This window comes from Notolepis coatsorum, assembly GCF_963971535.1.
Source record: "Notolepis coatsorum genome assembly, chromosome: 9".
Lineage (NCBI taxonomy): Eukaryota > Metazoa > Chordata > Actinopteri > Aulopiformes > Paralepididae > Notolepis > Notolepis coatsorum.
The window spans coordinates 79041123-79069034 of NC_140173.1; the positions used below are offsets into that span (position 1 = coordinate 79041123).

The 27912-nt window shown below is 42.4% G+C and overlaps 1 protein-coding gene across 1 annotated transcript in view; it reads left to right on the forward strand.

The window, feature by feature from the left end:
• Positions 1 to 27912, forward strand: part of LOC311234186 (gamma-aminobutyric acid receptor subunit pi) — a gene marked incomplete at its 3' end in the record, with an annotated part of 214713 nt that overhangs the window by 160638 nt on the left and 26163 nt on the right. The window contains exons 6-7 of the mRNA XM_084321308.1: positions 14022 to 14159; positions 14926 to 15078. Coding sequence (XP_084177434.1) covers positions 14022 to 14159; positions 14926 to 15078 — 291 coding nt within the window. The remainder of the gene's footprint in view (positions 1 to 14021; positions 14160 to 14925; positions 15079 to 27912) is intronic.

Below are 27912 nucleotides of genomic sequence, written 5' to 3' on the forward strand. Positions count from 1 at the left end.
GAGGGCTACTGGAAAAGATTACAAACCTCCACATACAAATTTATTTGGAATAACAAACCACCTCGCATAAAAAGATCCACCGCACAGAGAAATAAAGCAGACGGTGGCATGGCAGTCCCAGATTTTTTACAATATTTTAATGCCTTCACATTAAGACCATTGAAGAAGATATGGTTTGACCCCGAGGCTTTGGTATGTTGGAGAAAATTAGAAGAAAACATAGTAGCCCCACAGAGATTGAAAGACATAGCATACACTAAACTTTCAATCAAGCATTGTGAGCGAGAATTTGGCCCAATAATTACCCATGCAATCAGGACATGGCGGGAAACACAAAGGACATTTCCTAACCCTCAAGTATGGCATAATCACACTCCCATATTCAATAACAATGCTCTCTTAATGGGAAAACGACCTATAAGATTCCCTATATCGGAAGAGAGAGGCATACACTCATTAGGGGATATTTTTAATAACAAGGGCCTCTGTAGTTATGTCGAAATATGCATAAAGTTTAACCTCACCGAGTCCACATGGCTTTTTTACATACAGTTACGACTTTGTATGAGATCTCACGGTGTTCCATTACACATACCAATTGAACACCACAGATACCACAAATGTTTCTATGAAAGAGATACATTGGGAGGTTTTGTATCAGGTTTTTATTATCAATTACTAACGTCCTCGTATGAAACCCTTCAACTAGACAATGTCTGGAGGAGGGATATACCAGACCTGGAAAATGACTTTGATTGGCAAGGAGCCTGGGCAAATGTCCGACTTACATCAAGGAACCCGGATCATCAACAAATCAATCTGAACTATATTCACAGGACATACTTGACTCCTATAAGGCTGTGCAAAATGGGGCTTATACAAGACTCCAAATGCTCCCAATGTACAAATGGGGACGAAGGAACATTTATGCACATGTATTGGGACTGCCCACCAGTTAAGGCATTCTGGAAAGATGTGTCCCAACAATTATCAATACTCGTATTTTGGAATATACCTGTACACCCCGCGGTATTGCTATTGAATGATGTTTTTGAGTTTGCAGTGAATCCACAACTAAAAAGATTGGTTTTATCGGGTATCACAGTAGCTAAAAAACTGATCGCATCACGTTGGTTTCAACCGGAAAAAATGTGCCGGAAAGTGTGGTTTCTTACATATCTCGATGTGATATATCAAGAAATATCTACAGCAAGAATTCTGGGGCTCAATGAATCCAAAATGTCAATGTGGTTAGAAGTGGTGGAGAGAATAAAAGCTAGCCTATAATGGTAGTGTCTGGTTAGGAGTGAGGGATAATGGAGGTACTATCCAAGAGGGGGTCCGGGAGGGGGGGGTTTGAGCTGGAGCATATGTGTGTAGGGTTTTAGAAAATAGGTATTAGGGGTATATTATATACTAACATTTATATAATTGTAACTTCGCTGGATATACACTGTATACGGTTAAAATGTTATTATTGACTATTTTTGTTTTATCCTGTTTCTGTACTTGCATATATTTTAACCACCTTTACTGAAAGTTTCATTATACATTGTGTGTTGAGTACTGACTTTTAATAAGTTTTGTTTTGCAATAATAAAAAAAATTAAAAAAAAAAAAAGAAAAAGGGTATATGTTCCCAAAGTCATTAAGGGGGCGACAGTGGCTCGGGAGGTAGAGCAGTCGTCTGGTAATCTGGAGGTTCCCTGTTCGATTCCCGCTCCTCCAGGGCAGCGTGTCGAAGTGTCCTTGAGCAAGACACTTAACCCCTAATTGCTCCTGATAATTGATTCCCTCTGCCGTCAGTGTGTGAATGTGTGAGTGTATGGATAAAATGTGAGGAACAAATTGTAAAGCGCTTTGGATAAATAACGCTATATAAATGCAGCCATTTACCATTAAGGTTCGATATCTTCCTTCCAAAAAAGGGTCATATGTTCCCTGGGTCCTATGTTCCCCCTCCTCAAAAAAGGTCTTATGTTACTCTTGTTCCCCCTACTGTTTAACTATAGATTAGTTGGTTGCAAAAAAAGCCTATTATTTTGGATTGATTGATTGATCTCTTCTGTATTTCTTTGATTTTGTTTGAGAAAAATACAGAATTATATATGTATAGTGTAGTAGTCAATCTCTGTGTATATATAGGGATGTCCGATATTATCGGCCTACCGATATTATCGGCCGATATTGGCATTTTTAATACATTTTTTTACATTTCTATAACCTTTATTTACCCAGGCAAGCAAGTAAGAACAAATTCTGATTTTATTTATTGTCAAAAGTATGCATAATGTTGTGTTAATTCCACAACTAGAGATATGTAATGTTAATTACCTGAAATTATTCAGTTTTTTGTGGGGGGAAACCCTGCATATATCGGTATCGGTTGATATCGGTTGATATCGGTATCGGAAATTAAGAGTTGGACAATATCGGTATATCGGTATCGGTAAAAAAGCCAATATCGAGCATCCCTAATATACAGTATATAAATACTGAATAACATAATTATATATATATATATATATATATATATATATATATATATATATATATATATATATATATATATATATATATTGTAGTAATAATAATAATAATAATAATAATAATAATAATAATAATAATAATAATAATAATAATAATAATAATAATAATAATAATAATAATAATAATAATAATAATAATAATAATAATAATAATAATCTTCATTTATATAGCACCTTTCATACACAGAATGCAGCTCAAAGTGCTTAACAGAGACATGTCTTCTTTAAACAAGTCAAGAAGAAACTACACAATAAGTCAAGAAAAAAACAACTATACCATAAGGTCCAAAAAATTTAAATAAATGAAAAATAAATAAATGCAACACTCCCAGACATACCCCACGCGAAGGTAAGGAAAAACTCACTAAAACCTAGCAATAGGAAAAAATGCACCACAGGCAATGTGGAGGAGAGAAACCTTAGAAAGGCCATTCAAAAAATAAATAAAAAAAAAAGGTATTTAATTTTTTTTATTGCTAAATAAAATTAAATAAATGTATTTATTATTTAAATGCCCATATATCATATTCGACGCAGAGGGTAGGCTATATATAGCTCATTTTGTTATTAATCTTATTAAACTCACCTCCGGTTTTGGGGATATTAGCCTCCGGATTCTATTGCCCCCTTCCCTCTGGACAGTGTCCCGGCGATACTCCCAGTGTATTCTGTTATTATAACAAACCGACCCTCTGATTGATTCAGTTCTCAATAATAGTCGGGCCAGACTTGCTGAAGAGGCGCTCCTCTGAACAACTATATGTGACGTCCCCCTCTCCTCCATGGGTGATGGTGAAGCTCCTGTCAGTGGCAGATCCTGCGTTCACACTACATTAGGCGTGTTCGAGATGGGATAGGCGGACGCAGATCTGCGCAGGTTTTACTACGGCCTCGCCAAGCGCGTTGCATGACGGTTAGAATGTTGTCCGACTTGCTCTGAAAATCTGACGAGATGAGGCGCGGAACTCTCGCGGGAGCGAGCCACGCACAGCCCTCAGAGCGAGGCGCCACAGTACCTCTCACCCGGCTGCTCCCGGCTGGGAAGCGACTTGCTACGGTCGCGCAAAGCGCCTATTGGCTCAGAAAAGTTGTCAGTCACCAGCCACGTGACAGCCAGGGAGTTATGAGACGTTTGATTGATTGATTGATTGATTGATTGAAAACTTTATTATGTTATGCGTTATCATCATATCATCATGATAAACTTCAAGCTGTCAGACACACACACACACACATACACACATGCGTCGTCTGTTTTGCCTCAATACTGTATATATAATTCTGTTTTGCCTCAATATACACAGTATACATATATATATTGATGCAAAACAGAATTATTCAGCAGTGTGTTGTGTGTGCGTGCGGCCAGGAGCGCGCAACAAGATGGTATACATTATGGTATATGAATAGTATTTAAGCATTACATCACACGCAGGAGTGGTTTGTGACCAATAAACCATGCCTAGGGGTGGTTGTTAGGCCCGAGGCGCAGCCGAGGGTCGTTAGACCCCCCTAGGCATGGTTTATTGGTCACAAATCACGACTGCACGTGGTGTAAAGCTTTTATACAACTGCCAGATTCATCCAACCTTATTTCTATACAATAAACACACATTAATCGAAGATTTATTGAAAAAACCATCCGCCAGAAAAAGTAGTTCCCACAACTCCATGTGGAAGCAGCTTGAAGTGCATCCAACCAAACTAACACATCCAACTGTGTATTATTGGAATGATTGAGAGAAGTTGCCTCATGTGGAAGCAGCTTGAAGTGCATCCAACCAACTAACACATCCAACTGTGTATTATTGGAATGATTGATTGAAAATTTATTAAAACGTTTTCTTTGCCCTATAGGAAAAAAACGTTTTCTTCGCCCTATTTTTTTATTTATTTCTTTTAGCCTAAACTTAACCAGTTGGAAACCAGGGGTACAGTAATAAAATTAGCAATCAACCAATCAATCAATTCAATAGACCATGCTCACTTAAAACAGCGCTGCTTCTCTCTCAGTCTGATTCCCCCGCTGTTGCAGACAGGAGTGTGTGTGTGTGTGTGTGTGTGTGTGTGTGTGTGCGTGTGTGTGTGTGTGTGTGTGTGTGTGTCACAGTGTGTGTGTGCGTGTGTGTGTGTATGTGTGTGTGTGTGTGTGTGTGTGTGTGTATGTGTGTGTTTGTGGGTACGCCAGCGTCGGACAGTGTGAGAGAGAACGCTGCAGTCGGAAAGTAGGAAGGAAGAAATTTAAATCAATCAATTAATCTATCAATCAATCCGCGATTTTTCTTTTGTTCTAGATTGAGTCAAGACCCATCAATTACATCATCCAACATTGTTTAAAATACTAACACGTTCCCCTTGACAGAATCGCTTTATATTTAGTCGTTATGACGCTATCAACATATCCATTTGTTAAAGATTATTGTCCGCCATCTTGTTTTTTCCGACGGAGTGATCCGGCGGAGTGATGTGATTCGGTGGTGGGCGGGTCCTGGGACCAGGAGCGTGGATTATGAAGGATACATACGTGTAAATGGACTGTTTCAGCCAATCAGAATAGAGAAATTTGCATGCCGTTGTATAAATTCCACTATAGCAGTATATGGTGTGCTGTACATTTGAATCTGATCAAATTTTGCACACGGCCATCGCATTATAATGAGCTGGACAGGTGTGTAATGTGTGTGTGGTGACGTGAAAGCGTATCTGCCATGCGAGACTAGGCGAGAGGCTCTCGTGAAATCGGAAGTGTCCGCCTTTTTAACTCCTCCCCCGGCTTCACTCGGCTACTCTCGTCTACTTTCGAGGCGAACCGAAATCCATTTCGAACACGCCTATTATCCTGCCACCTTGCTGACGAACGTCTTGTTGAGTCTTGTTGTTGATATATCTTAAACAATATCTAAACATATGTTTTTCATTGCACCTTTTGAACTGTATATGCATGTAAATATTTGCATGTAATTGGCTTTGCAGCCGAATGTATTTGTAGATGATAAAATGTCGGTACACCTGTTGGAATTCGGAGTGAACTATAGGGTGACGTCACCCAGCTGTCCAAACATATAGGCGATTCGCGCTACGGCAGCAGTTCTCAGCAGAGTAGTAGAATTTCGCAGAACACCGGCCTCGCTCGGACAGGTGACAGGCAGCGCGACTCGAGTGAGCTGCTCAGCAGCTTCGGCTGGAGATGCATCCTGCTGCAGGATCACAGCACCGACACTCTCAGGACCGTGACACTTTGCGGACCCACACTCTCCAGACCCTCGCTCCCATTGGCTGATTTGGGTCACGTGACCGTCCCACTCCAATTCAGCCATTGGGTGGGACGGTCACGTGACCCAAATCAGCCAATGGGAGCGAGGGTCCGCAAAGTGTCGCGGTCCTGAATGTGTCGGTGCTGTGGTCCTGCAGATGGATACTATTGCTCGGCTGCGCAATGCATTGGTTTGTGACGTCGCCCGATTTTTTTATTTTAAATATAAGAGGGTATTGGAACGAGGCATTAAATTAACAACATTTAAAAAAAAAATTAAATAATAATCTTTGAAAGATAAAAAATTTAAAATTTAAAATAATATTATTATTTTTTTTTATCTTTGAATTGCAGGACATTGTTTTGTTCAAGTCAAGTCAAGTCAAGTCAAGAGTTTTATTTGTCACGGCATATACGAGTATACAATGAAATGCGGGTGGTCTTGCCCGCAACGATGTGCAATACAGTGGGTACAACATATAATAGAATCCAATACAAAAAAAAAATTGTGCAATAACAGGTAACAGGTAACATGGTGTGACATCAAATCGGTATCTGTACATAGTTATTTACAGAGCATATAGGACATGCTAGGTAGCTTTGGTAGTGCAATACACCGTTACTGTTGCTAATACTGATTTAAAGTGGCCTTTCCTTTTGGCAATAAGTGTGAGTGTGTGCGCATGAGTGTGTGCCCGCTCATGTTGAAGTGTTAAAGTGGCTGCTAGTGTGTGAGCGTGCACAGCATGCGTGTCGTGTGTGTGCTCATGTGTGCTTATGTGTGGATAGTTCAGTGTTCTGTGGTACTCAATTGTTGTTGCGGGACGCGGGACAAACGGCCCAATATCAGGACTGTCCCGCGTGGTCACCCTAGCACCCATGTGTGTAGTGAAACACAGATGAGTGCATGCGATAGCAACTGAACATTTTGAAAAATTAAATATAGAGCTGATAGTGATAGCAACTGAACATTTTAAAAGATTAAAGATAGAACTGATAGTGGATCTATTTGAGGCATAGGGGCGCGTCCTCCCGGGACGTTCTACACTCCGGTCATCACTCCGAGACAGCCGAAGACAGGGAGACAGGAAGCGACGCAGAGAGGGTCGTATCTTCCCGGTCATCACGGGACGTCCAACACTCCGGTCATCACTACGAGACTGCCGGAGGAGACAGGGGGGCACGCAGAGAGGGTTGCATCCTGGGTGGGTGTCATCACGGGACGTCCAGCACTCCGGTCATCACTCCGGGACAGCCACTCACAGGGAGACAGGGAGACGGGACAGGAGTTAGACTGCTCGCGTGATTGTGATGGGCGAACATAGCAATAGATACAAGTGGTAGGCACATATGTGAACAGAATAGATATATGAAGTAAGCACATTATGTGAATAGAATAGAACAGTCAGTTTTGAGGAGCTGTTTCCTTGTAGGTGAGTGACACCGCTGGCCCGATGAAACTGACCGTGCAGCATGTCAGAGACAGAGAGCACGGATATGAGAGGCCCTCTGTACGTTTTGAGGAGTTGTTTCCTTGTAGGTGAGTGACACTGCTGGCTTGAAAAGATTTACAGCGCAGCATGTCAGAGATAGAGAGTACGGATATGAGAGGCCCTCTGTACGTCCTGAGGAGTTGTCTCCTTGTAGGTGAGTGACACTGCTGGTAGTAAATATATCATTCATATACAGAAAACATGAAAACAATTGCATGTTTTCTGTATGAATGATAGATTTACTATATTATATATTTAGCCTATAGCCTATTACTGCCACATCCTCACACAACTGTCACTGGTGTTCTTTTAGGAGTAGAAGTTTAATGTTTAAGAAAAAACGTTTGGATGCTTATAATATCTCAAACATTTACTTATTTAGTAGATTTAGTAGTTCATTTGCTTGAAAATCTTATCGTAACAGAGATCTAGAAGCCTTTTTTGGGACCGGGGAACATAGGACCCTTTTTAGGAGCTTGTTGAGGAGTGGGGAACATATAGTTGGACCTGGGGAACATAGGTATACGCTACCCAAAATCTCCATGGCTGATAATGACAAGGCTTGGATCAAAACCAGGGCCCACTCTGGTCAATAAATGCATGGCTCCTTAGATTACACACATGTGTTGTCCCAGAGGAGGTGCTACAGTAAGTGGGAGCAGGGCAGTAATTTAGCTGACGCCAAAGCAACATACAAATTGTGCACAACAAGTCAGCTTTCCTTTGAGTGCATAGTAGTATAGACATATCAGCATAGTAGGTAGTAGTATATGCATAGTAGAATAGTACATAATAGTAAAGAAAGTTTAATTTTTTTATTCAGATGTCGATTGAAAAAGTGTGTTTTTAGTCGATGGTGGAAGATTGGACAGGTTTCAGTTGTCTTGACTGTGGCGGGAAGTTTGTTCCACCACCGTGGAGTCAGGACAGAGAATAGCCTGCTTCGCTTCAATGGCCCCCCAGGAGGCCGAAGAGGAGTGGGTCTCAGGCAGCCGGAAGGGTGTGTAGTTAGAGACCATTGACTGGTGGTAGGAGGGACCCGTTCCCCTCCCCCCCTGAATGCCAGGTCAAGAACCTTGAAGCGGATTCGTGCCGCGATGGGAAGCCAGTGCAGCTCTCTGAGAAGTTGGGTGACGTGGGCTGACTTTGGTAGGTTGGAGATCAGGCGGCCGCTGCGTTCTGCTAACAAGGAAGAGTCATGAGTTAATGAGCTTGTGATATACAGCAGAATCTAGAGGAGTTCTCTGCTTCATCCAATTTCCCATCTGTTATTCTGTAGCTCCCTCTACAGATCAGCCAGAGAACTACAGCATGAGTTGTTGCCATCAACGTCTACCTCTAGCTCTTTCCCTCTCATTATCAGGTCTAGGCCTACTTAATAAGAATTATAGCTCTCTATTAATAAATAAAGGACCTCTTATTCATTTTTATGGCATCCTTTTATCAACACAGGGAGCGGCACTTCATTCTGCATGCCTTTTGATTCAGATTTGTATAGATTCAAGATCCAAAATACTCTTATTGTCTGTCACATAATGATAGATAATTGTTTTCTCAAAAAACATACACCCATGAAAGACTCACTCAAAATTACATTAAAACACAAACAATTCCATACAATAAATAAGAGCGGGTGTGCAGTGATGCAACAGTCCATTCATTTTGGGCTTGTTTTAAAATGAATATTGCAGTGGGAATTACAGGTCTGAGAGGGTCTGAGTGGTGCCGGTGATATTGGTTACATGCTTGATGAGTTTTTCCTTGCTTCCTTCCTTGCAACATCCAGGGTGCAAAGTTGAATGTGAAGACTGATGAGTGACTGGTATACTGCTGTTAAAATGTCTTGTCTGACATTAACACTTTAAGTGCCGTCCTACGTGTCCTATTTACCCTGTCGAATGCCACACCCACTTCAATGACAGAGCTCTCATATTTGCGAACGCATAAACTATATCTTAACTTATGGCTATGTGTCTAATATGTCCGTCGCTTATCAATGACTTGTTTGCAGTCAACATTGTCGAAACGGATTGTTTTTTAATCGGTTCATTTCCGTTTTATACCATTTTGAAAAACGCTCGTTTTTTGAAAGTTTCAGAAAATAATTAAGATTCTGTGATAAACGCCCTTTACTGGAATACACTGGAATACACAAAACACGTTGTCATTTTTCGGCCTATTTATGAATCGTTTTCAAATAAATGCTAGATTATCGAGAGTATAATGTACTTATGGACGCTATAGAAGCGGGCTGAAAAATCGATTATCTTATTTCCTGATCGCACACACACACAGACACACACATACACACATATGGCACACGCTGATATATAGGTGAAAATAGCTCTGATTATCCCAAGACTGGTAAAATAGATTCCTTACCTCAGATCAGATGTTCTCCAAAAAAGATTATTCCAATTCCTGATCGCCATTCCAAATATCGATCGCGTTTATTGATCCAACGCTGGGTACTGGAAACACACATTCTGCGCTGTTCTGGTGGTGGGCAATGACTTCGATCGTCTCCGTTTACTTGTCTGACAAGTAAAATGTGGAAGCAGGACTTTTTTTTCTCCATGCGTTTCATTCAATCCAATCCAAAGGGGTGCAGTACCATCCGAAGAGATGATAGGGGGCGGTATTTTCCCTGTTCGAGTTCAGACAGATCCCCACTGGTAACGTGAGGCTAGATTGATGAAATATGAATGGAAATCGCTAATAAAAAAAATAACGATTAAAAAATGGCATATCTCGTTCCTGGCACTGAACGGTTGGCATGAAATAACGAATTATGCCGTGGCTGGCACTCAAAGTGTTAAAACCCTTCAGCCTCCTCAGGAGAAACATGCACTGTTGGGCCTTTTAGTAGACCCCTTCTGCTAGTCGATCTCAGTGCTCAGGTACTTAAAGATCTTACTTGTCCTATTTACCCCGTTAAATGCCACCACCCACTTCAATGACAGAGCTCTCATATTTGCGAACGCATAAACTATATCTTAAATTATGGCTATGTATCTAATATGGCCGTCGCTTATCAATGACTTGTTTGCAGTCAACATTGTCAAAACGGATTGTTTTTTAATTGGTTCATTTCCATTTTATACCATTTTGAAAAACACTTGTTTTTTTAAAGTTTCAGAAAAAAATAAAGATTCTGTGATAAACGCCCTTTACTGGAATACACTGGAATACACAAAACACGTTGTCATTTTTCGGCTTATTTATGAATCATTTTCAAATAAACGCTAGATTATCGATAGTATATGTGTACTTATGCACGCTATAGAAGCGAGCTGAAAAATCGATTCTCTCATTTCCTGATCAGCACACACACACACACACACACACACACACACACACACACACACGCACACACACACACGCACACACACACACATAGGGCACACGTTGATATCTCTGTGAAAAAAGCTCTGATTATCCTAAGACTGGTAAAATAGATTCCGTACCTCAGATCAGATGTTCTCCAAAAAGATTATTCCAATTCCTGATCGCCATTCCAAATATCGATCGCGTTTATTGATCCAACGCTGGGTACTGAAAATATGTATTCCACGCTGTTCTGGGGTTCTGCAATGAATCCGATCCTCTCGGGTGACTTGCCCGAGAAGTAAAATGAGGAAGCAGGATTTTTTTTCCCCAATGTGTTTCATTCAATCCATTCCAAAGGGGTGCAGTACCACAGGGAGAGACGATAGGGGGCGGTATTTTCCCAATGGAGCTCAGAGAGAGTTTGCAGCACTAACGTGAGACTAGATTGATGAAATATGAATTCAAATCGCAAAAAAAAAAAAAGCAAGATCTCTCGTCGTTGGCAATGAACGGTCGGCATGAACAAACAAGATATCTCGTCGTTGGCATTGAAAGTGTTAATGTCATTAGACCCGGAGTGGATGATGATGGATGATGCCTGAGGATGGTCCTTGATGAGTGAAGGGAGTGCTGCCTTGATGTCCGAGACCCTGGCTCCTGGTTGGCAGTAGGTTCTGGCCCTCGGAACAGCCACATGACGCACCATTGAAGTCCCGATGACAAGCACAGAGGGAGGGGGAGCGGTGCAGGGCTCACCATCCCTCACCAGGTGCCCTGCCCCTCCAGCCTGTGTGGTCCAGAGAGAGGGCGTGGGGTCAGGTACCAGGTGCCTGGCGCCCCCCACAACACAGATCTACGCAATGTTTTTGTCTTTCATGATGGTCACCCTGTCAGATTAGGTTATCATAGCATCATAAAATCTTGCCGTGTCTTGGCAGAGAGACAGGGCGCACTATGCCTTTGTCTCAGACAAATCGCCACATGCCTCCCAGGCATGAAGTTCAGGGGGAATCTGGGGAGGAGGGGTTTGGTTTGGACCTCTCATTTTTGTCAAAGTCAAAGAACACGTTGCAGGAATTGTCACACTTGAGAGAAGAAATGCAGAAATGCTTTCGTCCGGGTGTCGTGGGGGGCATCTAGGACGCCACATCGCTGTTCTCTGTGTCGGGCCCATGACAAAATCGTGTCAAAATCTGGCTGAATTTGTAGTCTAGTCCCGTTATTACTGGTGTTCGGTCCCAGGGAGTCTCTCCCGGGACCAGAGTTATTTGGGCCATGTTTAGAGATGTTCCGATACCATTTTTTCCTTCCCGATCCGATTCCAATACCTAAGCTTTGGGTATCGGCCGATACCGATACTGATCCGATACCAGTGCATACATAAAAAAAAACAAAAAAAAAATATATTATATAAATTATACTTTTTTTTATTTATTTTTTTACAGATACTGTTTTATATATACTGTTTTTTAGTAATAACTAGAAAGTAATGGTATTTATTCAACAACAGGTGATTGTATAGATTAGTATTAGTATCATTAATCAATGAGTATGGGGCTGCGGCACTGGAGATATACCCTACTCCAATGATCCGCACGGACGTTAGACGGTGTTGCACTCGCTACCCAGTCTGTAAGCTAGTACTAGCAGAGGATCTGGCAGTGGCTAGTAGTAACGTTCATGTTGTGATTTTCGATGCAAAATAAATATTCAACATTCTCTTTTGAGACTCCGCCTCAGACTCTTATCCTTTGGCACTTGGAACTTGCTTTACTTTGCTTGCAGGTCTGCAGCCATTATTGCTGGATTATGAATAGCACCAACTTTAGCCAAGGTACCGTTATCAAGCTAAGCTAGCTGACCTAGCTCGTCTTCCCCGCATTGACATTTGATAACGTTAGTCAGCTAACGCTAGTCAGTAGCTACTTGACTTAAATACGATTCACCGTGGGTGCATTATAGACGGACAGTGTCAGGTCCTGAAGAAAGGACAGGCGATCATCTGATTTGATGTAACGTTAAAGCAGATGTTGTTCCAACTAGCTAGCTTTTCAGCTAATGCTATCATAACACCAGCAAGCAAAACACATCCCGTCCGAGCTCCCCGTCACACGCTCTGTCGGGGACAATGGAATTTAAGAAAGTGTATCTGCTGTTAAAATGACAAACAGCATCACACTTTAAAACACGATCATTTTATAATCCTCACTCTCCGCAGGAGATAAATGACATCATGGGATCGGAGGCTAGAATTTACGTGTACTCGCCGATACCGATACCAGCATTTTAGGCAGTATCGGCGGCATTTCCGATACTGGTATCGGTATCGGAACAACTCTAGCCATGTTGTGAAATATGCACGAGTAGTCTGTTGTGGCATGAGGCAAGAGTTAAGCTCTTCATTGGCTGTCTTTCCTCTCCCCCTCTGAAATACTGAATAAACATCAGAGCTGGATTACCATTAACAATGCTTAGAGGATCTGACTGGACGTGAAAGTGTTAGAATGAGCAGTGGGGAACTATTCTGTACTGTAGCTGCAACTATATGACATAAATAAAACATCCACACCCTATTGTAAAGCCTGACTGGCTGTTATATGGTCTTATGGGGCTCATCATTCTACGAGCTGCAAGTTTTCATTAGAGCTGAACTGATATGTGTGTGTAGTTCAATGGGTAGAGCACTAATACTGCTAGGCTCATGGGTTCTATTCCCATCAGCGCCACTTATCCCACCATACAAAAAATTAGGGATGCTCGATATTGGCTTTTTTACCGATACCGATATTCCGATATTGTCCAACTCTTAATTTCCGATACCGATATCAACCGATACCGATATATGCAGGGTTTCCCCGTCCAAAAAACTGAATAATTTCAGGTAACTAATAATTTCACTGGATATCATTTATATATAACAAATATTGTTATTGTTTTTTTTTGTTTTTAAACCGATACCGATATTTTCCGATATCACATTTTACTGCCGATATCGGCCGATAATATCGGTCGGCCGATAATATCGGACATCCCTACAAAAAATGTATGCTATGCACTCACAGCACCTGTATGATTTGGGTAAAAGTGTCTATCAAATGACATAAGGCTTTTGTTTTATGGTTAAAATATGTGTACACATATTCATAAAAATAACACTGTCAACCTACGGTATGCAATGTTGAATATAATTTCTTATCATCATCATCATCATCATCATCATCATCATCATCATCATCATCATCATCATCATTATCATCATTTGAGGGACCACAATAGCAATAAGCTTTAGGGCTTTATTGTGTTATTTTGGCCTTCGTTTTAGGTATGCACCCACTGCCCTGACACAGCTGTTATCAGACTAAATCATCGTCTCTCTGTCTCCGTCTCTCGCTGCAGGGGGCTACAACATCAACGACGTGATGTTCTACTGGACCAGAGGGAACGAGTCGGTCAGCGGTTTGGACACACTGAAGCTCGCCCAGTACACTGTAGAGGACCACTACACCTCTGTGTCCGAGGCCATCTACGAAACGGGTAACGACTCCACCCCATCTCGTGTCCTTCATCCTCCCCTCTTGACATTCGAGACTGCTATTTTTTGTTTAAACAAGACAATGGGTTATGAATAGCCGTCATGGGCCCTCCAGTTATGAAACCAGTCAAACCCATAAACGTTGTTGTGAATAATAAGTCATGTATTTTCTTTGTAGAAACATACAAATCAACAAAAAAATATTGTTACGAGGTGTTCTGGCAACAGCGGTGAAAATTGTTTGCATTGTGTAAATCTGACTGTGGACGTGGAAAATAATGATCTACCTCGCGGTCTGAAGTCATCACTGCAGTCTGCTGCCACTAACATTAACACTCCAGTAACACACTAACACACCAGTAACACACTAACACACCAGTAACACACTAACACACCAGTAACACACTAACACACCAGTAACACACCTCTAACACACTAATCTACTGTTACACCCAGGCTGCCAACCGGTTTTGGGATGTGACCCCATACCAAGCCCATACCATGTCAAAGATTGCATGGGAATTGTTCCCATTACAGTTTACAATTGTTCAAAAACAGCATGTAATTTTTCAGGGAACAGACATCAAGTGGCTACGATATAAGCTGTATGGCTCGGTGAGTGTTTCATGTTAGAATACAGATCACATGTTCCTACGGTTATTTTAGGTTTGATTTATCTAGGACCCCAAGGTTGGTCAATTCACTCCTGTCCTCACACTGTGCGTTCCACAGTAGCCAAATCCCTTGATGTTGTCCCTCTTCTCCCAGGCCACTACCCTAAGCTGGTCTTCCATTTTGAGCTGAAGAGGAGCATCCTGTACTTCATCCTGGAGACCTATGTCCCCTCCAGCCTGCTGGTCGTCCTCTCCTGGGTGTCTTTCTGGATCTCCCAGTCCTCTGTCCCTGCCCGCATCTGTATAGGTAAGAGAACCAGAACGAGGGCAGAGACCCTTTCCTGCCCCGTCACTTTTCATGAGCTGTCTTTGGAATAGGCTCAAATACCTCCGGTGGCCCAGCTCATGTAAGCAAGCTACTTTCAGTGTGATCCAGTATCTGGGTCTGAGTCGCTGAAGAGATACAACGGTCCAATTTTTTATTCCCCCTGGTTTCCCGTTCCTTTTCATCCCGCTGAAACTAAGCCATCAGTATGGGATCTCAAGTTCAAGTTTGTTTATTATTTGCCAAATTGCCACAACAAAATACAGAATACTTTATGATGAAATGCTTGTTTCTGTATGAGCCCCTGAGAGTGTGCTACATACAGTAAAAAAGTAAAGTAAGTAAAAAAAGTTATTAAGAAGTAAAAAGTAAGTAAGGGAATGTTCAGTCAATATACAATATACAATATACAAGACAGCTTAGCCCTGAGCTGAATGAGGTTTTGACAGAAGTTATAAACGTGGTAAATTTCATCAAAATCCGAGCCCTGAAAGCGCGCCTGTTCTCTGCACTGTGTGAGGAGATGGGAGCTGACCATTCTGCAGTGCTGTTTCACAGCGAGGCAAGGTGGCTCTCGCGAGGGAAGGTGTTGTCAATTTGAAAGGTCACGATATTGGTGTTATTTTTAATACATTTAAACATGGACCATTTCATGACTATTTTGTTGTGGCGAGGGGGGGGGGGCCCAAAATATTTTGGTCCGCCAAAGGGGGGCCTGACAGAAAAAGTTTGAGAAGCACTGATCTAGATGAACCATTTCCGGGTTGTATAATACTATATACGTCAAAATAACGTTGTTTATTGAGTTATGGCAACGGATCGATTATCCAGTGTGTCGAGATGGAGTCCCGGGAGCGATAGCGACTGGCGGACAGAATAGGGGGGACACCAAGCACGTCCGGCCCCACTTCCGGTTTGGCAACTCGCCGATCGGCCACCAGGTGGCGGTATTGAATTGATCTCGATGACGTCGTAATCCGTCATTGGCAGATTAAGCATGGCGAGGAATGATGTCTTAATCAGTCATTGGCGAAAGATGGGATAAGGGATAATGTATAGCTACGAGGTCATTGTCGCAAAATAATTGACCGACACGGAGTTTAAAATACCGAGCCGCTTCGGCGAGGTGTTTTAAACGTCAGTGAAGGTCAATTATTTTGCGACAATGACCGAGTATAGCTATACATTATCCCGCTTATTACATGGCTAACTTACTAACAATATACCTAATTCATTTTACATCGACTCGCAACACTGGTTCTGGCTGCGTTCTGGCTCCGCTCGTCGCTCCGCCCCCTGTCATCGCCGGCATCAGAACACCGGCAGTGTCTAATTGCACTGAAACAGTGTGTGTCAGTGGGCTTGATTGCGAACAGCTGCGCACAGCGGTCATTATTGAAAAAACAGCGGTCATTATTGAAAAATAATGACCGCTGTCGGGGGGCTGTTGACCAATCACAAGCAAGCATTTCGGCGAATGTGAAAACGCCATGTAATAATAATAGATAAATATAAAGTGTGTTAAAGTGTCTAAAGTGAGTAAAGTGAGTGGTTAGGTGAGTGTTTGTTTAAAGTGAGTGTGTACATGTGGATGTGTGTGCAGTGAGTGTAGATGATGGGTTGTTACATAGTGTCATTGTCATTGAGCATCCTGATGGCCTGGGGATAGAAGCTCCTTCTGAGTCTCTCTGTACTCACACATCCCACTCATGTCCAAAAAGTACAGGCCTACCTGCTTTACACCTGCTTTCAAGTCAAGACCAGGGGTGGTGGGGCACTGGGGCAGCTGCCAGGTGTGAATATGAATGTGTGTGAAGTGTTGCTGAAAAAGAGCATGCATGCTCAGCTAGCAAAACCGGTATAAATGCATGTTAAAAAGAAACCCCCAAGGTGGACGTCACACTCATAATCTGCTATCTGTTTGCTCCACTCGTCTCGCAACCTCAAACACGCTGCCCTCAGGCACTCTGAATGACTCTTTATGTTACACATTGTGGTGTCATTCCCCTTGGTGCTTTTGTTATCTCTCTCTCTCTCTCTCTCTTACTTGGCTTGCGTATAAAAGATATGGCTTTAGAATGGGACGCAAATGACTGGCAAGTTTAATTAAGAAGAAGGACACTATCCATCAACTTTTCCTAAAATAAATCTTTAAAATTGCATTGTAGGAAAATGCACTGGGGGCAAGTTTAATGCCTATGACAATCGTCGACTAAAGACGCACTTCTTCAACCATTATCTGAAATGAAAAAAAATAAAAAAATAAAAATATATATATATCTAACCCTAACTAACCTTACTGTCATGCACTTGTCCTAATATACTAACCTACACTGTAGCACTCAACACTTTGATAAACATTGTTACTCAGCTGATATAGTTGTGCCCTTCCTGATGACTTGTCGTACAGAACTTGTAAGTCGCTTTGGATAAAAGTGTCAGCTAAATGACTAAATGTAAATTGTCACAAACAGGTGGTTTCTGACAAATAGGGAGTCCATATGTAATACCAAGTTAACTAAATAATGTATTTGATCCTATCTAAACAAACAACAATTGACATAAACAACAGAAATAGTGGGTATCAGAATTCTCAAAGGATCCAGAGTTGGTGTTGATACAACCTGTCCTGGGAGATGGGAAAGCAGACAGAAGGGATTAGACAGGGGAACAGATATAATGGTGCTGCAGGCAGCTCTCTGCACTGCACAGGTGCTTCAAATTGGGGTAACGACCTACCCACTCTACCATGCTCTGAGTCAGAAGACTCCCCATTGCAGGTAGAGTGGGGGTTGTCACAAAATGTAAATGTGAATGACAATAAACCTATGAACTTGAACTTGATGTATTGCCTACAGAGTTGCTCTATGACCAGGGAACTCATTGCTGTTGACCATGAGTGGAAAGCAATCCCAAGCTGAGCATGACATAAGAGCCATGTGAATATGGTCATTGGAGGAGAGAGGAAGCTGCGTGAGGCTGCTGAGATAACTCCTGACCTCTACTTGCAGGTCACCAAGTTATAGATCCACCTCTTACTGATAATATAGTTGTGTTGTGGTTCCTGTCATTCGGGGCTATGGGGAGATGTAATGCATTAGTCTAAACTCAAATGTATCTTTATGTACAGTATGTCATTGGATATACTGCACGCTGGTGAATATGAAGTTTTGCATGCTTCATATTTTAGAAACACCAACAAGCATTTGTATTAAAGCTTGTTTGAGTAGGCACGCACATGCACGCACACACAAATAAGAGGTTAGAGAATCTGGGTCTGTGACTGAAAGTTGTGACCAACTGTAGAAGACAGTGGGTCTCATTCACCAACGGACTTAAAAGAACACAGCAACATTTTGGGAAATTTGCTTATTTGCCATCTACCCCGAGTTAGACAAGCAGATACATACCCTTTTCTTCTCTGTGCATGCATTAGGCTTAGGGAACAGCCGCACTGTTAGCCTAGCTTAGCGTCATTCACTGGAAGTAGGTGTGCCAGTGTAGTCTAGTTCCCAACAATCACGAAATACACTCCAAATACATACATTTATGTGTTTATTTGTCAGGGACAATGCAAAAGAAAACATTGTACTGCAGCTGGTTACAATAACAAGATACAGATGCATTGCATATAGGATTTCTAGCCAAGGCTAATTTGCTTTTCTACTTAAACGGCATGGGCCTCATTTCGCAGGACAAATTATCCTGAGGAATGGGAAAAATACAGATTGCTGAGAAATAAAAGTAAAACTATGACTAGAAATGCCAAATCTAATTATTATAAAGATTCTCTCACTCAGGATTTAAAAAATCCTAAACAATTTTGGATTTTTTTTTGTGCACCAAATAAAACTGTTCATAACAATCAGCTAAAAGTAAATAACACAATATTACATTACATCCTTTTTCAGTTGCTCAAGCTTTTAACACTATGGTCGCCAAAACGCCTTACCACGTCATTCCCCGCCATGCTCATTCTGCCAAAGACGCCGTACCATGTCTTTGATATCAATATTTCAAAAATCTGTGATCGCAATCATATTTCTCCCCCGGAGACTTGAGATCTACTGTTGATCCCCTCTCAACTCTCCAACGGTTCAAGAGCGCCATCTGGTGGCCGATCGGCGGATTGCTCAAACCGGAAACAGGAAACGGAGGCTGGTGCTCATTCCAATTCGGTTCGATCACTCGCTAATAGTCCCAGGACTCGAGCTAGACACAATGTATAGCAATCCGTTACCAATAACTCGATAAACAACATGATTTGGACGTATATACTATTATACAACCTGGAGATGGATCGCATATTTCTACATCCCATAATAGGAATATTTCTGCTCCATGCTCATCGCCCAACGCTACGAGAAAGCTACGGTAAGTTTCAGCGTTATTTTTTAACGTGTTCGATACAAACTGCTCTAATGATCATATCACCCACACTAGATGAATCATCTAACGTTGGCCACGGAATTATAAACAACCCCCCCCCCCCATCCGGTCAACATCAGATGTTAAGTAGTAACTTCTAGAAGCACGTCCATTTGAAATGTTTTATCTCGCGCAGATTGCTATCAAACTGTATTTGATCATCAATATAATGCATTTAGGGCTATAAATCACGTTCTGGAGAAAGCTGCAGAAAACGATAAAAACATACTTATACTTTAGACCGTATTTTATTATGAATATGTGAATGAAAAAGTATAATGTTGCTACAACCTGAACAATAGATACTTGACGTTGAATGGGCCATAGTAATGTCAATTTAGCAATACAATTAAAAAAGTTATAGCCCTGCAAAGAAGGGGAACTTCTCCATAGACAAATAGAGCTGGCGTGGGATGGTTTATTGTGAATATAAGCCTGGCGACCAAAGTGTTAACCATAATTTCTCCTCTGTCTGTACGCCTGATCATTTGGCTGTGCCATTCAATACAGCTCCTTCTACTTCACACCTATTGAAGTTCTTAATGCCACTAATGATCTCAATATGAGCAGCAGCCCTGGGTTAGATGGCATTGAAAACAAATTTCTTAGACTAGCTTCACACATTTTGATTTGATATTGTGATATTTTTTATGTATCCACTCTGTGATATTTTTCATTTTGTTAGGAACCGGTAACAGTTAGGCTCAAATGCACAACACGGGAGACAGAGGAAAGTTCAACCCAGAAGGGCATTTAATAATATATAATATGCAAAAATAAACGGACACCAGTGCGATGTGTGTGTGTGTGTGTGTCTTGAGCCTGGCGGGAAGCACGGGAGTGAAGCTGTGAAAACATGAGACGTCAAAAAATCATGGAACGGGTGGATACGGAAACACAACGGGAGTAGGGTTAACATGTAGACGACATGGGAGGAAATATCAAGACACTTGCCAGGCCGTCAATAAACAAAGATCTTCTTGTAAGATGGTGTGGTGATTAGACGGCAGGTGCGGAGTCTCTATCCATCAGCGTCATGATTCTCAGCTGTGCCTTTTGCACACCCGTAGTACGCGTGCCGAAGTGCAGGGAGTGAATAGAGACAGACACGGGGGTGTGTGAGGGAGACAGATAGGTTTGTGCATGTGAAACTGTAACAGGACCCCACCCCCCCCCGAGTTGGAGACTCCTGGCGACTGGCCCGGTAAAAGGATGGGAGACATGTTCTGGGATCGGGGAATCCAACTCCGTTCCTCTGGTCTGGGGGTGGTGCAGGAGCAGGTGGAGAAAGGTTGCTGGTGATGTAGGGCTTGACCCGAAAGATGTGGAACACCGGGTGGATGCGGCGGAGGGAGTGAGGGAGAACCAACCGGATGGCGGCAGGGTTAATCACCCAGTCAATGGTGTAGGGACCGATGTACCGAGACGAGAGCTTCTTGGGAGCGACGTTATGGGCAAGGTCTGCAGTCAACAACCAGACCTGTTGGACAACCTGTTACTCCGGGGCCCGGGATTGGCAACGGTTGGCGCTCCAGGTGGTCTGTGCAGTGGCGCGGAGCAGTGCAGAGTGCACCGAGTTCCAGACCCGACGACAACGGTGGAGGTGGGCCTGGACTGATGGTACCGACACTTCAGCCTCCTGGAATGGAAGTAGAGGTGGCTGGTACCCCAGAGAGCACTCAAATGGCGACCGGCCAGTGGAGTCATTGACCATGGCTGAGTACTCAACCCAGGGCAGGTCCTTGCTCCAGGAGTAGGGGTGGAGAGAAGACATGCAGCGAAGAGCTGACTCCATGCTTTGATTAGCCCTCTCGGCCTGTCCATTGGACTGGGGATGGTATCCGGACGTGAGACTGACTGTGGCCCCAATCCCCACACAAAAAACTTGCCAAACCTTGGACGTGAACTTGGGCCCATGGTCAGACACCACATCCTGGGAAAGGCCATACAGGCGGAAGACGTGGGTGGTTAATAATTCCGCTGTCTCTGCGGCGGTCAGGAGCTTGGCCAGGGCTATCAGTCGAACTGACTTTGAGAAACGGTCCACGAGGGTCAGGATGACAGTGTTTCCCAGGAAAGGGGGAAGACCAGTAACGAAGTCCACAGAGAGGTGGGACCACGGACGACTGGGGAGAGGCTGCAGCAGGCCTGATGGAGGGCGATAGGATGCCTTGTTCTGTGCACAGGTAGTGCAGGCAGAGACACGCTCTCTGACGTCCGAAGCCATGGTAGGCCACCAGAACTGTCAGCATAGGAAGGACAGTGTTCTTCGTGCCCCAGGATGGCAAGCAAACCGGTTAGCATGGCCCCACTGCATGACCTCGGTCTTGACGGCATCTGGAACGAACAAACACCCTGAGGGGCCAGTATGGGGATCAGGCTGGGTGCGCTGTGCCCTCCGGACCACTGCCTCGACATTCATGGAGACCACTCCGATGACCGGAGAGATGGGGAGATGGGGGTAGGGGTTATAGAGTTCCCATGTTTGAGTAATAAAGTTGGAGTAATAAATACATGTAGTGGGCATATATATGCATGCATACATGGTGACGATAGAATCAAAGTATATAAGAGAATTGTGAAATTAAGTAATGGGTAGAACTAAGAACTACTGCAAGCATAATATAATAATAATAATATAATAATGCAGGACCTGTTCAGAGGTCTTTAATTGGCATGCAATTATCCTCAACGTTTTAGCGATTAGCACACACGGTTAGCACACACACACACCGGAACACACACGCATGCATTGTCTTTTGTAGGATCGCCGATGCGATTCGTCTCTGCGATTAACCCATCCCGTCGTCCTTCCCCCCAAGGGCAGCCGGGAGCAGACAGGAGTCGGCGAGGGCCGCGCCAGGGGACCAATCCAAGTGCTCCTGCCCGTCTTCGTCAAGGACACCACAGCGTTAGCGATCTGTTTTTGTGCATGTTTTTCCATTGGGTTTATCTTATCGGGGGGGAAACCTTTGCGAGCACGGGGAGAACATGCAAACTCCACACAGAAAGGCCTGGGAGATACCCCACCTGGGTACCTGGCATCATGGAAACCTGGTCCCCAAGCGGGAATCGAACCCTGGACCCTGGCATATGTAAACAGGATGAGATACAAGACGATGGCTCAGGGCCATATCCCCCGGGGGGGGGGGGGTGGGCAGGAGAAACCACTCACAAAAAGTCAAGGCAGACCAGGTAAGGTTCAATGCTGCAGGCCAGACAGAAGGCGGTATGAAGCTGCTCCATGGGACCGGTGGTGCTCATGTCCAGTATGAGGTAGAAGGTCACTGAAATGTCTATATCGATAAATTCACTCAGAGAGACAGAGACAGGGGTTAAAAAATGCTCAAGATTTCTAGAGTTTATTCATCACATACATACCAGGGCATACAGTGAAATGTGGTTGGCCATGCAAAAATACAATAGTAATAATAGTAAATAGTAATAAAATAAGTAGAATAGACATTATAAAATAGACATGTTAATAAATCACTTAAAGGCACTGGGTCCTATGTACACCACTACAATATACAGTGTTTACTTCTATGTCCCTATGCTATACTTGCTGTTACTAACTATACTATGCAATAATCACAACAAGTTATTTTCTTAAAGTGTCCTTTTTTCCCTTCCTTTAAAGTGTCCTTTTCTTGTGTGTTTAAAGTGACCTATGGTGCGTTTGTGTGTGAGCAAGAAAAGCAGACATGGGAGCAGATAACAGACATCCTAACTAAACAGATTAAGCTAAGGGTCAGTCCCGGACCAGGTGAGATCAGGGAAACGAGCCTTAAGGTCTGTGAAGGCGGCACTGGCTGCAGGAGTCCAGATGAAGGGACGCAGGGAGGAGGTGAGTGCTGTGAGAGGAGCGGCCACCCGACTGTAGTCCTTAATGAATCACTGATAGAAGTTGACGAAGTTCCTGTCAGTGCTGTATACGGGGTGGTGCCCGTGTGCTTATTAACGCACCTGTTTCTGGCTGACTTCCGGTTTGAAATGTCTGAGTGAGCAGCCTTTGAAAAAAGCTCCCGGTCGCAATACAAAACATACGTGGAATAACATGATCTGAAAACGAAAAAAATAAGCATTCAATGACAAAAGCAAGGAAGAACAAGTGGACATATGAGAAAACAAAAAAGACCCTAAAAGAAGAAAAGGAAATAAAGAGGCGACGCGAAGAAATAACGAGACGACGTGAATAAATGGCGCAGCTACAACAAGTCAACACGGAGATCCCCAGCTGGGCTGTGGAACTCGGAGCCAGTATTCGGGACATACAGGCAAGCATGCAAACTTGCGTGAAGGTAAACGAAGCGAACACGCAAAGCATACAGACAAGTATAGACAGACTCAGAGAAGAAGTAAAGAAAGGACAAGACGAACTCAAAGAAGAAATAAATAAGAGACTTGAGTCAATTGACGAAAAGTTGCTGAAACAGGAGAAAGACACGGTGGCGTTGGAAGAGAGAACGGCCGAGACTGAAGAATGGAGTACAGAAGTACAAAAGATTCTAATGGAGACTCTCGAGGAACAAGGGAAGATGAGAGAGAAGTTAACTGACTTGGAGTGGAGATCAAGAAGAAACAATATAAGAGTGTGGGGTCTGAAAGAAGGGCTAGAAGGAGCCTCGATGTCCAAATATATGGAAAGCCTAATACGAGAGAAACTGGATATGTCACTGTCAGAACACACCGATATGGGAATACAGAGGGCACATAGGATACAAGCACCGAGACCTCAGACGAATGGACCACCGAGAGCAGTCATAATTAACTTCCTGAGGTTTGAAGTCAAGGAGAACATTCTTAAGAGAGCCTGGCAGACGAAGATCGATGTGGAAGGACAGAGAATATCCTTTGACCACGACTATGCAGCGGAGGTGGCTGCAAAACGCCGAAGTTACGTGGAAATAAAAAAGATTCTAAAAGAAAAAGGGATTCGGTTCCAATCACCGATGACCGCTCTGAAAGTGTACTGGCAGGAAGGCACCAAAACCTACAGCAACGTACAAGAGGCAGCGAGGGACATACATCGGGATGGAGAGAGGACGCCGGGACGAAGAGAGGGGGGGAAACCCACATATACACCCACCCCGATGGAGAGACTGGAGAAGATGCGCAGGTGGAACAGAGTCGAGAAGAGGAGGACGGATGAAAGATGGGGATTGGAGATGATTCGAGACAGAGCAGCTGAGGAGAGTGACAGAGGGACATCGGAGAGAAGCACAGGGAGAGCGCGAGGGACCACGATACTTCAAAAAGAAAGATACGTACAAAACAAAACAAAAACATTTGACTAAGACCATGACTAAATGTGAAAGATGCATAGAAATACACACAACATAGAATAAGAGTAATTGTAAACATAAAAAAAAAAAAAAAGATAAAACTTAAACAGAGAGAAGGCATGTGATACACAGTACAAATTAATGTGGACATAAAAATGATTCTATGTCTCTGAAAATGACTGACAGAGAGAAAAACACACGTTGGACAGATTGTGTGTGTGTATATGTGTATGTATATGTATGTATATATATATATGTGTGTATGTATGTATATACATATATATATATATTAAAAAAAAAAAAAAAAAAAAAATCATATTACCGGGAGCTCAAGGACAGGGCAGCACACAGACAATGCTGGACTTACATGGTGAGCTTTCTTTTTTAGCCACTAGGGGGAGCCCTCTCAATAGGAGAGCCTTTTCTCCCCACCCCCCAGCAGGGGATAGAGGAAAGAAAATAAATACCTCTGACACCATGGAATTGTCAAACTTTGTGAATGTTGTAAATGTTTATTATAGTTCTTTGAATGTAAGTCGAGTAGAGTTAGCAGTGGCTACAACTACAAATATTATTTTATGTGACATGGGTAGAACGGGAGATCATTTCGAATGGAAAGATGACACAAATTAAAAATATTAAGATGATGTCGCTGAATGTTAATGGAATGAATAATCCAATCAAAAGGAGTAAGGTGATGACGAAGCTTAGAAAAGAGGAGGCACAGGTTATTTTTCTACAAGAAACACATCTAATACAACAAGAACATGAAAAACTGAAGAGATTCGGATACGAGAATATGTTTTATAGTTCTTTTAAACAGAACCTTAGGAGAGGAGTAGCTATATTGATTAAGAATGCAGTGAAGTTTGAATTGATTAAAGAAGTGAGAGATAAAGAGGGGAGATATGTAATGGCCAAGGGGAAAATGGAAGGCCAAATGGTAACATTAATGAATATATATGCACCCCCAGACAGTGAGAAATACCTATTTGAAACAATCTTTGATATTATAGCAATGGAAGGGGAAGGCGTTTTAATCTGTACAGGAGACTTCAACGTAGTATTGAATTACGACATGGACACGACAAGCACAAAGAGATGGAGAACACACATTAGCAAATATATGAAAATACAAATGACAGAATTAGGAATCACGGATATATGGAGAGAAACACACACACTAGACAGGGAATACACACATTATTCACATCCACACACAACATATTCAAGGATAGATTACTTCCTCATGACAACAGGGGACAGATACAGAGTAGAAGATTGTAGAATAGGGGTAACAGACATATCAGATCACAGCGCAACATATCTGACAGTAAATCTGAAAAGTAGACGGAGAAACACTCTGGAGTCTGGAGACTGAACGTAGGGCTATTGAATAACAAAGGCTTAGTAGACGAAGTAAAAGAAGACATAATAAGATACAGAGAGGAAAATGATAACGGAGAGGTAGATCCAAACATTCTATGGGATGCAATGAAGGTAGTAATACGAGGAAAATTGATAGCAAAGGCAGCACTACTCAAGAGGGCCAGAATAGAGACATACCAGAACTTAGTAAAGAAACTGAAAGAATTAGAGAAAAAACACCAAAACTCAAAGAACCAAGAGACACTTAGGGAAGTAAAAGACGTTAGAGAAAAGATAAACAAAGAATTACTGACAGAAATTGAGAAAAAGGCTAGATATGTGAAACAGACATACTATGAAGGAGGAACGAGAGCGACCAGACTCTTAGCTAGACGAATCAGAATACAACAGAAACTAAATACAATACACACAATAAGAGACACAAACACAAACAGGTTACTAAGAGAACCAGCTGAAATAGAGAAGACTTTTGTAGAATACTATAAGACACTATACACACAACCGAAAGCGGCAGGAGAAGAAGAGATAGAGACATTCTTAGAAAAATTTGATTTACCATCGATAGGAACGGAACAGAACAAAATATTAAATGCAGAGATAACAGAACAGGAAGTGGGAAATGCGATCAGTAAAGCAAAGAACAATAAGTCACCAGGTAGCGACGGATTCCCTTCGGAATTTTACAAAACATTTAGACAGGAACTGAGGCCCATATTAGAGGCAGCATTTAGACACACAATGAAAAAAGGAACAATGCCACCCTCATGGAAAGAAGCCATAATTACTACGATTCCAAAGGAAGGGAAGGATAAGGAACTATGTAGTAGCTTCAGACCAGTGTCCATACTTAATGTAGATTACAAGATGTATACATCGATAATAGCCAAAAGATTTGAGACATTTATGCCAGATATTATAGACGAAGACCAGACCGGATTCATTAAAGGAAGAAAAACACAGGACAACATAAGAAAGACAGTGCAGATAGTAGAGGAGATACAAAAAGAAGGAGGAAGTGCAGTACTAGTTAGCCTGGATGCAGAAAAAGCATTCGACAGTGTAAGCTGGATATTCCTATATAAAGTATTAGAGAAATTTGGACTAGACAAAAACGCGATGAAAACAATTAGGGCATTATATCAAGAACCAACGGCAAGGATTAAAGTAAATGGCAACCTGACGGACCGGATCAAACTAGAGAGGGCTACAAGACAGGGCTGTTGTCTTTCGCCGACGCTCTTCGATATATTCATCGAACCACTGGCTCAACTAATTAGACAGACCGAGGACATCAAAGGGGTGGAGATAAGGGGAACAGAACATAAATTAGGACTGTTCGCAGATGATGTGATAGTATATATGAGACAACCAGACACAAGCTTCCCGACACTGATGGACTTACTGACAGAATATGGATATTACTCAGGATATAGACTTAACGTAACAAAGACACAGACCTTAACATTGAACTACACCCCAACGACAGAGATCAAAGACAAATACAAGATTAAATGGGATATGGACAGGATCAGATACCTAGGAGTGAATATTACAAGAGAGGTGGAGGGACTATACGATGCAAACTATACACAGATTAATCAGAAAATCAAACAAGACCTAGAAAGATGGACAGTAATGCCTCTAGACTTTAGCTCAAGGATCGAAATTATAAAGATGAATATATTACCAAGGTTACTATACCTATTTCAGGCTC